Source organism: Polyodon spathula, chromosome 22 (genome assembly GCF_017654505.1).
Source record: "Polyodon spathula isolate WHYD16114869_AA chromosome 22, ASM1765450v1, whole genome shotgun sequence".
Lineage (NCBI taxonomy): Eukaryota > Metazoa > Chordata > Actinopteri > Acipenseriformes > Polyodontidae > Polyodon > Polyodon spathula.
The window spans coordinates 6,097,248-6,113,192 of NC_054555.1; the positions used below are offsets into that span (position 1 = coordinate 6,097,248).

The following is a 15,945-nucleotide window of genomic DNA, read 5'->3' on the forward strand; positions in this document are numbered from 1 at the left end:
TTCTCCTCATTAACTGCTTACTTCTAACAATATTCTCTTGAGATTAAATTTTCAAGCACACAAGCACTAAGTAGAAGATACAAACACCGTGGAGTCATCTGGAGCCCAATAGTTAACCTAATCATAATCTTGAAGACACTGTTAGATTGCAAAATTGCTTTTCAGTCCACTGTTGTGGTGATTGAAATAATATTTCTCCAAATAATTGATTCTATTGAAAGTGTAGACATACCCGGGGCATTTACAATAGAACTTGAATCGTCACCTTGCAGAAGAGACAACCAGCCATTATTAGTCTCTCCCTACCTCTCTATTAAACCCACAATGTCTCGGCTTCCTTGAGTTGCATCTACCGCAATGAAAAAATGATTGAAAGAACTTACGTGCAGCCTTATATACCTGTCCTTATCGATGCCAACCCCCCCCCCCCCACTTGCATTTGCTAGTCAATGATAAGGAAACGTTAGATGTTAGATTTGTTTAACTTGCATTTCCACAGCTCCTCATGCCAAACTCTTAAATTACACTGTTATGTACAGTATGCATGTTTAAAGAGAAATGAAGAATGCTACATAATTGAGAAAGCAATATTTGTCGTGAGTTTTGCAAGAGCCAGAATTTAGCTTTCAGTTTGTCTGGATGTCATCCAAGAACATTGCAAACATTTTCAAGTTAACATTGATTGTCCCATTGTTCCCCGTATCAAACTTCACAACAAAAGTCTTACTGTTCCTTGACATTTTTGGGGAATTTGTAACATAAGATTTGACAAGGGTTTACACATTCCAACCAAAAATGAACAGTCAACGCTTTATCACAAAATTGCACAATAAAAATGAATTGTTCAATGCAATATTTATTGTTTTACCAATATAATATTGCATATGATTATTTATTACTTTTGTAAGTGTCTGATGAATTTTAGAAGAGTTCCTCTGTAAAATACTTGCATTTTTGGTGCTGTGTTTGAATGTTTGAATGTTTGTGGGTTCATTACATTAACTATTTTATGTTAATATACTCCATTTTCCAGCACTTACATTAGAAGAATTGTGTGTTTTTAAAGGGGAACAAAAAAAAAAACAGAAATCATTGTGACACCGCTGTCTCACAAAACCAGTCTCGTATTGATTTTTGTATTGTTTAGTTTAGTTATCGCTTTCGATACCTGTACATTTCTGCAATGGACCACTTTATTATGAGAAGCAACTGTCCTATTTCATATGACTAGGCTCTACTCAGCAAAACATTCTCAATGCTTGGACTATACTTGTTTGGCTCAAAAGCAAATTAAAAGAAAAACATTTTCAACCAAATGCAATTGGACACCATACTTCAATACTTTAGTACTGCATCTTGCAATAGTTTGAAAAACAGTGCCAATATCAGGCATCTGTAGGTTTTCAAAACAAACCACATGGACCTCTATTTGCATGTGCAATTGAGGTTTTCACTTCTCTCAAAATAGCCTGAGACTCTAAGCCTATGTTATAAGTATTCATGGTTTTGTGTAATTACATATGGATAATATTTGGCTCTGAATTTGAGGATACATCCTGTTTATTGGCAGCATAGAATATGTATTTGAAACATATTTTTATAGTGTTTCTTTTAGTTTTTAATTTACAAGTATATCATTTGTAGCACGTATATATCACTTTACTGAGCCATCTGTACAACAGGCACAAGAAAATTAGACTCGTGTACTCATATTTCCAGTTTAGGGAAATATTCTGTCGCGGTGCTGATGTCCTATTTTACTGAGATGTATTACACTACACAAACCATTTTCAAGACACTATTCCTTATAGCAAATGATTGCAATTCTGCCTCATGACACAGGCATGCAAATACCCAGTGCGTCCTAGACACCAGGTGACCCAGAAGTAAAGTGGTGAAGTGCCTGGAGCCGAGCAACAGCTCCACCAGTCAGAGCTCCAGGATGCAGCTCATTCCCATCTCCAGGGAGGTGGAGAGAGGGAGTAGGTGGTGAAAAGCAAGCCTTAGCCAGCAAAAAAAAAAAAAACAAGTGAATGATACTGAATGTGTGGAGGAACAGGATGAATGACATTATAGACAGCCACTGAACTGCGGAGCTTCAGAAGATTTGAAGCTGTTCGAAACTACCCTCGATTTAGAATGGTGTGCTTTAAGGTGTATGACACATAACAGCATGAACGGGTGATTTTGCCAGCTTGCTGAACTACTGAAGAGAAATAGGCTTGTGTGGCAGGTGACACTCAGTTAATTATCAGGATTTTATTCACATGATATAGAGGAAGCGCTTCCTTCCTAGGTGGGTGGAGTTGCCATTGCCAGGAGACAGATTCTTATTGGTCAGCTAAATGTTGCTGATATAAACCCTTCCCAGGAGGAGATGTCACCAGACATGGTTTCCACAGCAACTCCTCCCCATGCAGCTATGGTAATACATTTAGAGGCGTTTTACTATTTCTGCTGCAACCAGCTGAGAATTTACCAATACCTAAGCAGTAAGACAAACAATTGACCATATGATTTTAGTCCTGATATTTAAATGGTCAGATCTCAGAATACTCAATGGAGCTGTACCTTGCAGTTCAATGTTAGAGCCCAGGAATCTCTGAAAGGTAGTCATCAATGTAAATGTAACAGTTACATACAGTATACTGAAGTTAGCTAATGTTTCATCACTGTAGTATTTATTTGTAGGGTAATTAAAATGAAGTATGTTCTTACCATAGCAGGTAAAGCACTTGACATGGAAATGGGTGTGCTGCACTCTCACCACCTCCCCCTTGCAGACGTCTCTGCACCGGTAACACTGAATCACTGAGGAGCCATGGCCTGCGCTGTACGAGTTGTGTTCATAGGGAACTGCTGGAAACAAGAGGATGAATTAGTTGGAGCAAGGTCAGGAATTAGAGCTGGTCAATTTACTGGTAAACGAGGAGAGTACACATTACCACAGTCATTAAAATGTATGCCGCATCATTTTCAATTTATTAAAAAAGACTGAAAGAAGAATCTCCTGGGAAGATTAAAAATAAATAAACACTCCTGAAATATCAGAAGTGTAAAACTCAATGTAGTTAACATGTAGGCGTCATTTGCATAGATGCTGAGTAGCACTGTGGGAGAAGACTGTCCGCAACAGTTTTACAGGATCAATTTTGAAACTTGATGGGAATCGATGCTCTCATGTTCTGAACTCTCCACAGCGACTCCCCAACCTCTATGCTTTTTTTTTTTTTTTTTTTTTTTACTTCTGGGTGAATAAATAACATTTTAAAAATCAATGACGGTTAAAAAGAGAAGCATGTTATTTACTGCACCATTTTCATCTAGACTAAGTCTTCTCTGGCCTGAGGTGACTGAATTCACAACCTAACATTGTAAATCTGCCAATCCTATTAGCCTAGATCCTACACTGCAGTAAAAGAGATGCTGTTGTGGTGTATGTGCAAACCAAGGTCACAAAGCACTGTGGAAACAGGACAGAACACCCAAGCTTACCTCCCTTACTTAGAGATGCAACTGGAATGAAGATCAATTTTCCTATTGATCTGGGTATGAGACAGGGGCCATCATAGATTCATATTCAATTGATTTTGGGAGTAATTATATTACAGAAAATGAAAAAAAAAGACAAAGAAAATCTTGTTACTATTGTCTACCGCATGCCTTAAATTGTTCCTTCAGGGTCCACACAGAAAGGCCAGTGCAGGTAAATCACTTTAGAGTAATTTTCAACTACTGTATGTATTTATCTTTCATGAGGTTTCGCGCTGACAGGTGTGCTGATGGGCTGTCTTTGAGCTGTCAGGAAGCTCATCTCAAAGAATAGCTTTTCTGCTCGTACAAATCTTCACTAGCTGGAATTATTTTTTAACTGCAACACCTGCCTGTCTCTTGCCAATTTTACATTATTTAAACATTTGCTGAACACAACCCATTAAACAAAACAAAACAAATAAAACCACACAATTTGAAAACTTAGTATGCAGGTCAAAAGTCCTAAACGGAGGTGATCAAAGCACAGGGCCCATTTCTGTCAATCCGTAATAAATCGCATTTCAAGACCAACAATGAAATGGCTATAAGCACAACTAAATCTTCAGGTATGGACAGATCTTATAGCATGTTAAAAATAGCCAGATATATTTTACCTGATCTTCTAAGATGTTAAATAGTTTTCTACTTAGTCGTGACAGGTCCATGTTTGGGTATAGCTCCATTTTAATGTTACCTTCTTCAGTTACTGTGTTTTTATAAATGATTTGGGATTATAGTTATTGGTGCTTGGACCTACAATGTGTGATGCCTCTACTTTAAATGTTTTCTAGGCACCAGCTCCCAAAAATAAATAAATAAATAAAAAATAAAATGCTATTTTACTATTCCAACATGATTTGCTGGTCCTGGTAAGTCTAAACGTTTGGGATTCAAGGGGTTAAAACGGAATACTGGAATCTGAGCTTTAATGAAGAAGAAAGAAACAACTCTTGAGTAAAAGGCACAGTCTGAAACAACAACCCACTGACCTGCAGAGCTACATAAGTGTGATCAAAGGAAAAGAAAGAAAAAACACCCCACCATGAGCCAGTAAGAGCTACACAGGCCTTAATTAACATGCCAGTCTTCAGTGATCTATCCACATCCTGTGTGTTGGCAAACAGGACAGCTAAATGATGATCCCGTGGCTATAGAGAGTTCACATTCTATCATTGCCTGCTGTATACTATATTTTACTTATCTTAAGATACCTCTGCTATGGGGAAGACAGCAGAGAAAAGAAAAATCAATAAGGTTTCAGAAAATCTATCTGTTCTGCTGTCTTACAGTACCGGCCCAACAGCATAGGGGTTAAACCAAACACCTTGGGGTTTGAAGGAAGTCATGGTTTCAAAACGCACCCAAGGCAGATTGAGTCTAGACGTTGGTAGCAAGAGAAAACCTTGAAAGGAGGCGAGATACATGTCTTGTTGGTAGATAAATCTTCTTGAGAAGAATACGTCAGCACTGTGGAGAGATAGGTACACTTTGACCTTATAAAAGTAAGTAAATTAACATGTTTTCCACATGCTTCTACTACCCATTCATCATGCTTTACTCAGTACTGCATGATAAAGCATGCTATATACCACGTTAGATTGGTGCATTGCTACAGTACAGAACACACACTTTTGATTTAGTTATGCTTTGATATTTTTTATGCTGAACCATTCCTTTAGTAGAAGAAAGCACAACAGAAGTCAACACCCAGAGGTCTAGAATTCAGTCATGGAAGTAATGTGCGATTGCCTTAACTGAGTGTTACTGATAACATGCTTTATAGACACTAGCAGAATATTATAAAGCTAAATTACATTTCACGTTGCCAGTGTTTCAGGAGATTCTCATTCCCAACTGCATTGCTTGCCAACTTCATTGCTTCATTGCTGGAATGACTCTGGCGGTGCAATAGCTGCAGTTTGCCTGTCTAGCCCAAGTACATGTTTTAATCTGATCACCGGCACCAGAATTGTATACAGCATTCCTACAATTTAAACCTGTGTGACCATAACTTCTTTCAATGAAATACTTTTTCTTTCTTTCTTTCTTTCTTTCTTTCTTTCTTTCTTTACAGTACTGTTCCTCAACAAAACAACACACTTCTGTTGATTCAATATGCAGGAGCAAGTGGCAGTTGGCTTGGGGGCAATCTAATTATACAGTATAATCCAGTTATAATTTAAGTTGACTAAAAGGTCTCTCAGAGAAATGGGAGCAGAGATCTGGGTCTGCTGGAAGCTATCTCCAGCACAGAGCATTGTAGCCTCACCACACAGCCTTCATTAAACATCAGTGTTTGCAAATCACTGTACTGTCTTAACTATAATAAGATAGAGCACTCAGGTATAACAGAAGGGGGGATCTGTGGGGTGGCGCAGGCAATAGTGAGGGCTGCTCAGTTACTTTGGTATCAAGTGCTTGGCCTCTGCACTGGCTCTGGAGCCGACACAAACAAGGTGTATCAGAGGAAGAGTGGCAGCGGATAACACAGAGGCTAAGAGCATCGGCAGTGGACTGGATCTCAGGCCAGGGTTGACTCAACAATGTCTACATGTACAAAGTGAACAATCCAGAGCTGATGGGCTTCATGGTCAGCAGTGTAGAGACCTCGCTTTGGAGGACTGCACCAGCGGTATCCAGAAATCCATTAGGGAATGCAGCTTTGATGCACCTCATTTGCACAAAGTAGTGTGGGGACAGCCATACAATAGAATGCAGCAAAGATTTATTATGTAGTAATCACATAACATCTTCTTAAGGACCCTAGAAACCCTATTTATAGTGAGATTGAGCCAGTTAAGAATATGTATTGGAATTTTGCCAGGATGTTGGCAGCTTAAGGATACAAATGTATTATACAACCATGTGGTATAATATTATAGTTACAGGAATTTAATCTTTGTGTTGGTACAGTATATATATATATATATATATATATATATATATATATATATATATATAACACAATTAATTATGTCTCAATCAGCAATAGAACTGACACAGCAGAATGGCGGTGGCACAAACTGGGCTGAGGTTGTCTTTTAGTCATTTGACCAAATAAACACCCAGCGGTACTATTCAATTGGTGCTAAGTGAATAAAGGTCAAATGAACAGATTGCTTGAATAAGACCCTCTGGGGTAATTTAATAATTTGATATTGTTCCAGTTAGGAATCCATGGTCACAGACAAAGTAATTCGTATTTATTACACATTTACAGAGATGTTTAGCTCCCTAAAGCTAAATGCAGTGACTTCCACGTAAACATAAAACGTTGAAAAGAGGATTGAATTGGGTTGGGTTTATCTTTTCAAACCCAGGCCATGGATTTGTCCTTACAAACAAAGTGAAAGCAAGGCTGCTCTGCCAGGACTGTTTTGGTTTGACTTGACCAAACACTGTGTCCCAGTTTGCTGGGAATATGTAATAACCTCTATAATCTTCTCTCATTTCTAACTGCATAGGTATCTTAAACAGAACAACTGGAGGCCAAGTGTGCTGTTTCAGATGAAAACAATCTGTGCCATTTCTGCCCACAGGAACCTAATACAGTTAAACCATTCAGTTTGGATTGTTGCACCTTAATCCTGTTATAGGAGACCACAAAATCACTGGCAAGGGAAATCCAGTCAATTACCCAGTAACAACACAATCTTCGTTCAAAGGAATCCACATTCAAACAAATTCTTCAAACCCACTTGTAAAAACTTCACATAAAACAAATATCACAATGAGTTTAATGCACAATAATAGAGAGATGTTTTTCAAAACACATTTCTTTCTTTTCACTCTGCTTGCATGACAGAAAAATTGGATCGGATGAATGATTACTGCTGCCAGTATTGAACTGTATTTCACTATATGATTTCACATATTCACTTATTCACATATGTATTTATACTGCAACTTGATGTCCCAAACTGCTTTCACCTACTAAAGGAAATTGAACTGAACGAAAGGATAACAAGTCTGAAATCTGATGGGGATTCTAAAATGTTCGTAAAATGGCAAGATCTATTGGGATCTCAATGGATAATGTGGGATTAGAGTGGACAGGCTTGGCTGAGACCTTGTCAGTGCTCTCCTGACAGCATGGAACAACTACACCAGGCTAGTGGTAAAAAAAAGAGCCTTGTTAGTGGTACCATTACACCATTCATATACAAACAAACGGCATTTTATACAAACAAAAAACCAGTACATGAAATCTCTCACTAGCTTTAATTGCACTCACTGTATTCAATACACTGTGTTGAAGTATCGCAGATTCAATACTATACAATAACATGGCACTCCATATGACAGCAAATGACAATAAAACTGTGATTTCTTTGTATGCTTCATATCCAGGTTTTTCAGAGCTCTGTAAAGCAGCTGTCCACTGGAATGTTTCCAAGGCAAGTCAGTGAGATGACATTCTCAGGTCCCTGTGTCACTGTTTCAGTGACAGGAGTACAAGTCAACTGTTCTCCCCCCTATTATTGCTCATGAAAGCCAAAGGATTGACAAGCACTGAAGACTGAGGCCTTCCTTTCATCTGCAGGCCAGGTACAGTACAGCGCATGCTTTCCAAGCACATTAGCAGTGACTACAAGGGCAGTCCTCAGATGTAGAGCATGGTTGGTTCCAGTATATCAAAAACAACTTCTGTGGCAACACCTCTGTTTTTCCACTCCTTTTCCCTAGGCCCTTATTAACACCTCACGATATTTACCGACTGAAACCAATCAAAAGTCTCTTCCTAGGATTGCTTGACACAAGTCAACCACATTGTTATAATAAGCAGTGTCACCTCGGGACCTTAATAGCTTCCACAAGCAGCATGCTATATGACACCTGTGTGTTCAGTGTCCTCATGTCATAAGCTATAATTCTTTGCGTTCACTTATTCAGCATCCACCCTGACTTGTTTTTGAACATGGCTGTAGTTTGCAATGCGAGTTTCCATACAGATGCCAGTGTGGAGCTGTCTAATAATAATAATAATAAAAAAAAAGCCTTTGTACAGTATTCAATTGTAAAACAGCACCGTGTTTAAGATATTCTTTGACAGCTTCTGTGATTTCAGCTATTTTTTTTCTTCATTTTCTTCAAGTATGACGCATGTTATCAGGGCATTGGGCTAATAAGAAATTATTTAAAAGAATTCAAATACTAGAAGGAATTTTAAACCCTTCTTCTTCCTAAAGACTCTTTCAAACATGTTTGAAAGAATCTGACACCAACTATTGCATTCCCTCTTCCCTACCATGTTAGTTATATAAACAAGAAATAATACAGTATTGCAACTCTCTGACACTAATCCCAGAGTATCAAGCTTATCACTGCTTGGCATAAACAGTCACATATTAAATGTGCTCCTTTATCTTAATAAATAGCAATTGCAGCTTCCTAGTTCAGCTTTAAGCTTGATTGCAATCTGCAGTTTTACTCTGCTGAGCAGTAGGAGAATATATCTCTTGGAAAGACATTGACATTTGCTGTGGGTGTTCCAAAGCTGCTAAATCACTCTACTTGTATTCAAAGACTAAATCTCCTGAAAACATTTTTAAGCTCTATTCGTCAGCTCCCAAAACACACCTCTTTATCATGTCAGCGTCCCGAGCTTGCCTCAGAACTAACAAGGTTTCTGTTTCAGTCCATTAACAAGTGGCAGCCCATCATTTAGCAATTTAACTGAAAAGTTAATTAACTAAACACCCCATTGCCCATTTAAGACAAAATACACCACTTTGGGTGGAGTTTTAAAGCTGCAGGGTCCCTCAAGTGAGCCCACTTTCCCACTAAAAATAAACTATTGCTGTGCTATGCACTATTCAATAGTTAGCCTGCACTGTCCTTTATCAGAAAGCCATCATGCCCCTTTAAAAGTTTACTATAGTAAAAGCATAGCAAAGTGTAATAACTCACAGTGCAAGCATGGTACAGCATAGGTAAGCATTGCAAATAAAAGCATACTAATAAACATTGCAAGCCATAGTAAACTATGGCAAATGCATAATATAACCATGGAAAAGCAAGGTAAAACTACAAAAATACTGTGGTAAGGTTTTATAAGGTTAGCTGCAGTCCAGTTTTTTTAAATTGACACTAGGCGTACAAAATGATTACCTTCACTACAAATTTGATAGTCTAACATTTTTTTTTTTTTTCAGGTAAAAAGTGTTACACAATTAAAGATGAATTGTTGTTTGATTCTTCCTTTTAAAAGTCTTCATTCTTGGGCTGTCATGAAATAAACTGGAGAGAAAAAGAAAGAGAAAACCCTGTTCTGGTCTGTATTGCTGTTAGAGGCATGTCAGCGAGAGAACAACAAACCAGAGATTATGCAACCGTGCACAGGATAAGAAAAGTTGTTTTGAAGGGAAAACATGAGCCACAGCGTGCCCATAAGTCATTTCTTTCCCTTCAGTCAAACACAAGCCAAAGATTAACACGTTACAGGAAGCAGGCATATAACAGAGCAGTGATAACAACTGGCTGGGTTCATGCATTCTCAGAGTCAGTTTGTTAAATTTGTATTTTTCTCACCACTACTGGCGTTTTCCTCCAGAAAAGTAAAATTAATTGAGATTGGAATAATATCCCAGAAAGATTTGTTGAGAATAGTAAGTAATTTTAATAACAGAAGAGCTAATGAAGCTAAAGACAGTAGAATTCCCCTGAATTAAATTATTTAATTATTTAGTTACTGATTCTTTTGTTCATTTCTCTGTAAGGCAGCCTGCCAAGAAGGTGAAGGATTAACAAGGAATGTATTATTAGCCTTAGAAATGTCTTTTCAGGTTCAAACGTTACTCACTTTAAAATGCTCCAGTAAAGTATTATATTAAATCAATATAATGCCCCCAAAGCTCTTCTAATGTACATTCTGATGTACATATCCTGGCCAATCAGCTTTCTTCATTGCTTGCCAAGCAGAGATGAGTGGGGCTGGGGGAGACGGGGCGAACTCTCTGATAATCAATGCCATTCAAACAGACTTGTAGAGAAAAACTCCTTTTGCAGAATATAAACTAGACTAGTTATCAGCACGATTGTTAACCTTCTTGTATTGATGAAAGAGCTAGAAGTTGACCTCAGTGGACCACTTACTCTTCTGATGCCTGACTTCCCTGAATACATCACATATCAGTGTCTGGATTCATGATAAATATGGGTTTTATAAGATCTTTCAACAGGAAATCACAACACACAATTTTAATTGCTGACAGGTATTACTGTTTAAACCCTTATAAAAGCTTACCATAGTAAAAGCAAAGCAAAGTGTAATAAGGCATAGTGAAAGCATAAGAGAGCATGGTAAATAAGTAAATAATAAAGGTATGGTAAAGCATATTAATAAACACTGCAACACATTGGTAAATCCATAGTATAACCATGGGAAAAGCATAGGGGAATTGCAAAGATCCAGACGTAAACTTTTATAAGGGAACTGTTAAAATTTAAAGAAGCAGTGCCCCTTTTGTGGTTATAAAAAAACCTTCTTGCACCATCTGACTTGCTCCACGTGAGTATAACATTCGGTAATTGCTTCGACCAAAAAGACGACAGAAACAATAAGGTGGGTCTTGTTGGGAAACTGCTAAAACCAGGTAATTACTGGGGTTTCCTATTGTCTCCTCCTTGTCTCACCTCTCACAGTCATTTAAAACGTAAAGCACCTTAAACATGGGAATACTTTCATAGGGTATCCTTCAAACTCTGAAAATGTACAGGCGTAAAAATGAAACAGAAAGAAAGGAAACCTTGATCATTGTAACATGTATTTACTGTGCTCTAGCAGTCTGGTGAAATCCGAAAAAAACACACTGAATGACACGTAAAGTGCTCCATTGAAAAACAGCATGGATGCTTTAGTGTGAGGAAGAAGGACATTTTATGCTCCCAGACATTTTTGCTTGAATGCCCTTGCTGGTAGTTTAATAACACAGCGAGAAGAGTAGAAATTTCAGAACCAGACACTTCACTGGAACAGAAAGTATCAACATGACAGCAGGGTTTCCACGGTGACACTGACATTACAGAGTACGGGTAAGCCTGCTCTGGCAACAGCTGTAACACTCACAAGCATCTTCGGGGCACAGATGTAAGTGGCAGTTCATACTAATAAGGGATGGGCAGCTGTAAGTGGCAGTTCATATTAATAAGGGATGGGTAAGGGTGCTGGAATGAATAGTATCTTAATTACTAATTTATTGGAGTTCAAATGGAAATTATAATTGGAAGTGCCCTTTTTTGTAGTTAAAGGTCAACTCAGTGTGGGCAGGAAAATAATAAATGAATGATCCAAACCTGTGTGTTCTTGTTGTTTAGATTCACTTTGCAGCCTTCTGTCATCACATCCTGGTTTAAAGTTGAAAGCGCCTCTATGGCAATAATTTAACTCTAAGAATCATGTCAAATGTCCAAGAACATATATTACAAGACCATTCACCTGTCACGCTGCAACACGTAAGAAATATGGCATTTGTTCTGCGTGGTATTTAATACATGCACAGTGTTGGTACATAAGAAGTACTTGGAGAGTGGACGTGATTCTGAGAGCATTTTTGAGGCCACTGGGGTGCTTTAAATTTCTTTTAAAAAGTTTTAAAAAGCCACCATGTTGTGATGACTGAAAGAAAAAATCTTACAAAGTAAATAATATATCCATTAAGATAACTGATATCTCACAGCCATACCAAGTTGCTCTTGAATAGTTGATTGGCATGCAGGAACACTACAAGCCAGAGGTGCTGATGTGTGACCTGGTAGCAAGTCTGGAGAATGTGATGAAGATTCCATGCCCTCTAACCTCCAGGACATGGGTCTCACCTAATAAACACAAGAACTGCTCAGAATGTAGTGACCAAGCCGCACGCACATGGCTTGTATCTCTAAAAGGCTGGTGAAGCAGCTGATGGAAACATTTCATTTTTGTAGTCTATATGCTGTTATTTGGAGATTTATTCAGGCACTGACCTTGAAGTGACCTGTTGCTAATCCCACAGAAAAGGAACAGTTGTTCTGTAGTATGAAACTGTATCAGCATCAATGGCTCTGAGTTCCTCCCCACTGCAGGCTGGGCTCACAATGTTACAATAATATGTAACTCCAGATTCACAACCCACTGTGCATACAAGGATGATTCTGGGATGCCAGCCACCCACTGTTTGACCAAAGCTTTGTTTCAGTGTACAATGGAGGATGCAGCCAGCAAGTAATGGACCTCCCTGATCACTTAAAAAGTCAGGTCCACCATGTTCATTAATCTTTGCTAGAGGCCATTAAAGCTCACAAGGATTTAAAACTTGACATTCTCAGTATACTGACAGCTTTGTTTCAAGCAGTCAGATATAAAAGCTTATTTAAAAAACATTCCCTTCTAAATGCATTGCTTTTGGCTTGCAACACAAACACACGTCACTGTGGCAGTATCTAGCAGGAAATGTCAGACCTACGTGATTTTTTTTTTTTTTTAACTCTCTCCTCAACAACTTTTGAACAAACTAGAAACTGAACTGCAAAGACTTTCCAGCAACTATTATTATGACTTCAAACACAATGAATTATTTTGAATGCGTCTGTTTTCATGCACCCAGATTAGCATTGATTCTGTAGCAGCAAGGTTGTAATTGCAGTCCTAAGAATAGTGCTAACCAGGCTCTTAACCAGCTCTCACGACCCCATAAAGCAACCAGCAAGTTCCACGAGCTGTCTGGCGTTACACAGACTTGAAACTCTGAAGATAACCAAAGATTACTCTGTTTCACAGTTTTAACAAGATGTGGTTTTAAGACTTCTCAAGTAGCTGGCTGATATTTTTCTACATGTTTATTTTCAGTTTTTAGCCTAGGGAGACCTGAATGCTCATCATTAAAAAGAACCCTTTTTGAAACTGTCAGTACTGCCTCCTGGACCTATCCCTTAAAGAAACAATACCTCACTTGTCTAGCATGGGTATAATGCAAGAACACATTCTTACTTACCCAGTGGAGTGTAAACTTGGATGCAACTGATACTGCGCTGACTAACCAAACTATAATCACAACAACATGTAACTGCAGATGTATTTATTCTGCTCTGGGCATATACCTCCATTCCAGTGTAAAACCTGAATTCTCTGTTTAAAAAAAAACAAACTTCCACTTCAAAGCAAAAAGATCAGCTTTTTATAAACACAGTAGAATTAGTCAGCGATTCAGTTTGCACAGTATGTCTGTTTGTTTTCTGTTGCTTTTCAGTTTGCATGTGAAGTAAATACTAAAACACATCCAACTACCTGGTGGTTTGCATATCAAGGATCTGTTTTCCATCCACAGTCAACATTTAATTTTGTAAAATAAATAAATAAATAAATAACAAAAAATTGTTAAAACAAACGGAAATATGTGCTGCTGTGCTACATGTGCAATGGGCCCCATTTTCTACTGTGCTGTAACGATGAAAACGTATTTAATTTAGTAAGTACAGTCACATTTTCTGCTAAACCTGTTTCATGATTTCCTTGTACTCTTAGACAACATTTATTTGAATATTGCAAGTCCTTTAATCCTCCTATTAGGTTTCAGGTTTATTTCACCCGACTCTAGTTTCAAATTAGCTTAAATTCTATTTTTCTTTTCATTTTTTGTATAATATTTTATGACTTTTCCTAAGTTGGGGTCATGAACTTATACACAGAAAACAGAACCTTTGAGATGTTTATTTCAGGTCATGTACAGTGGCTTGCGAAAGTATTGACCCCCCTTGGCATTTTTCCTATTTTGTTGCCTTACAACCTGGAATTAAAATGGATTTTTATTTGGATTTCATGTAATAGACATACACAAAATAGTCCAGATTGGTGAAGTGAAATGAAAAAAATAACTTGTTTAAAAAAATTCTAAAAAATAAATAACAGAAAAGTGGTGCGTGCATATGTATTCACTCCCTTTGCTATTAAGCCTCTAAATAAGATCTAGTGCAACCAATTACCTTCAGAAGTCACATAATTAGTTAAATAAAGTCCACCTGTGTGCAATCTAAGTGTCACATGATCTGTCACATGATCTCAGTATATATACACCTGTTCTGAAAGGCCCCAGAGTCTGCAACACCACTAAGCAAGGGGCACCACCAAGCAAGCGGCACCATGAAGACCAAGGAGCTCTCCAAACATGTCAGGGACAAAGTTGTGGAGAAGTACAGATCAGGGTTGGGTTATAAAAAAAAATCTGAAACTTTGAACATCCCACGGAGCACCATTAAAGCCATTATTAAAAAATGGAAAGAATATGGCACCACAACAAACCTGGCAAGAGAGGGCCGCCCACCAAAACTCACGGACCAGGCAAGGAGGGCATTAATCAGAGAGGCAACAAAGAGAACAAAAATAACCCTGAAGGAGCTGCAAAGTTCCACAGCGGAGATTGGAGTATCTGTCCATAGGACCACTTTAAGACGTACACTCCACAGAGCCGGGCTTTATGGAAGAGTGGCCAGAAAAAAGCCATTGCTTAAAGAAAAAAAATAAGCAAACACATTTGGTGTTTGCCAAAAGGCAAGTGGGAGACTCCCCAAACATATGGAAGAAGGTACTCTGGTCAGATGAGACTAAAATTGAGCTTTTTGGCCATCAAGGAAAACGCTATGTCTGGCGCAAACCCAACACCTCTCATCACCCCGAGAACACCATCCCCACAGTGAAGCATGGCGGTGGCAGCATCATGCTGTGGGGATGTTTTTCATTGGCAGGAACTGGGAAACTGGTCAGAATTGAAGGAATGATGGATGGCACTAAATACAGGGAAATACTTGAGGGAAACCTGTTTCAGTCTTCCAGAGATTTGAGACTGGGACAGAGGTTCACCTTCCAGCAGGACAATGACCCTAAGCATACTGCTAAAGCAACACTCGAGTGGTTTAAGGGGAAACATTTAAATGTCTTGGAATGGCCTAGTCAAAGCCCAGACCTCAATCCAATTGAGAATCTGTGGTATGACTTAAAGATTGCTGTACACCAACGGAACCCATCCAACTTGAAGGAGCTGGAGCATTTTGCCTTGAAGAATGGGCAAAAATCCCAGTGGCTAGATGTACCAAGCTTATAGACACATACCCCAAGAGACTTGCTGCTGTAATTGCTGCAAAAGGTGGCTCTACAAAGTATTGACTTTGGGGGGGTGAATACTTATGCACGCTCAAGTTTTCTGTTTTTTTGTCTTATTTCTTGTTTGTTTCACAATAAAAAATATTTTGCACCTTCAAAGTGGTAGGTATGTTGTGTCAAATGATACAAACCCCCAAAAAATCAATTTTAATTCCAGGTTGTAAGGCAACAAAATAAGAAAGATGCCAAGGTGGGTCAATACTTTCGCAAGCCACTGTATACAAATAAGATGTTTCGGGTCACTGTGACCTGTGTCATTTATCTAGTAGATTTGTGTG

The 15,945-nt window shown here is 38.4% G+C and overlaps 1 protein-coding gene across 8 annotated transcripts in view; it reads right to left on the minus strand.

The window, feature by feature from the left end:
• Positions 1–15,945, minus strand: part of LOC121297115 (actin-binding LIM protein 3-like) — a 74,043-nt gene that overhangs the window by 53,589 nt on the left and 4,509 nt on the right. For 7 of the 8 annotated variants that reach the window (XM_041223164.1, XM_041223163.1, XM_041223162.1 and 4 more), the window contains exon 2: positions 2,719–2,859. In XM_041223164.1, the coding sequence (XP_041079098.1) occupies positions 2,719–2,859 (141 nt within the window). The remainder of the gene's footprint in view (positions 1–2,718; positions 2,860–15,945) is intronic. The other variant, XM_041223158.1, reaches the window with a different exon arrangement.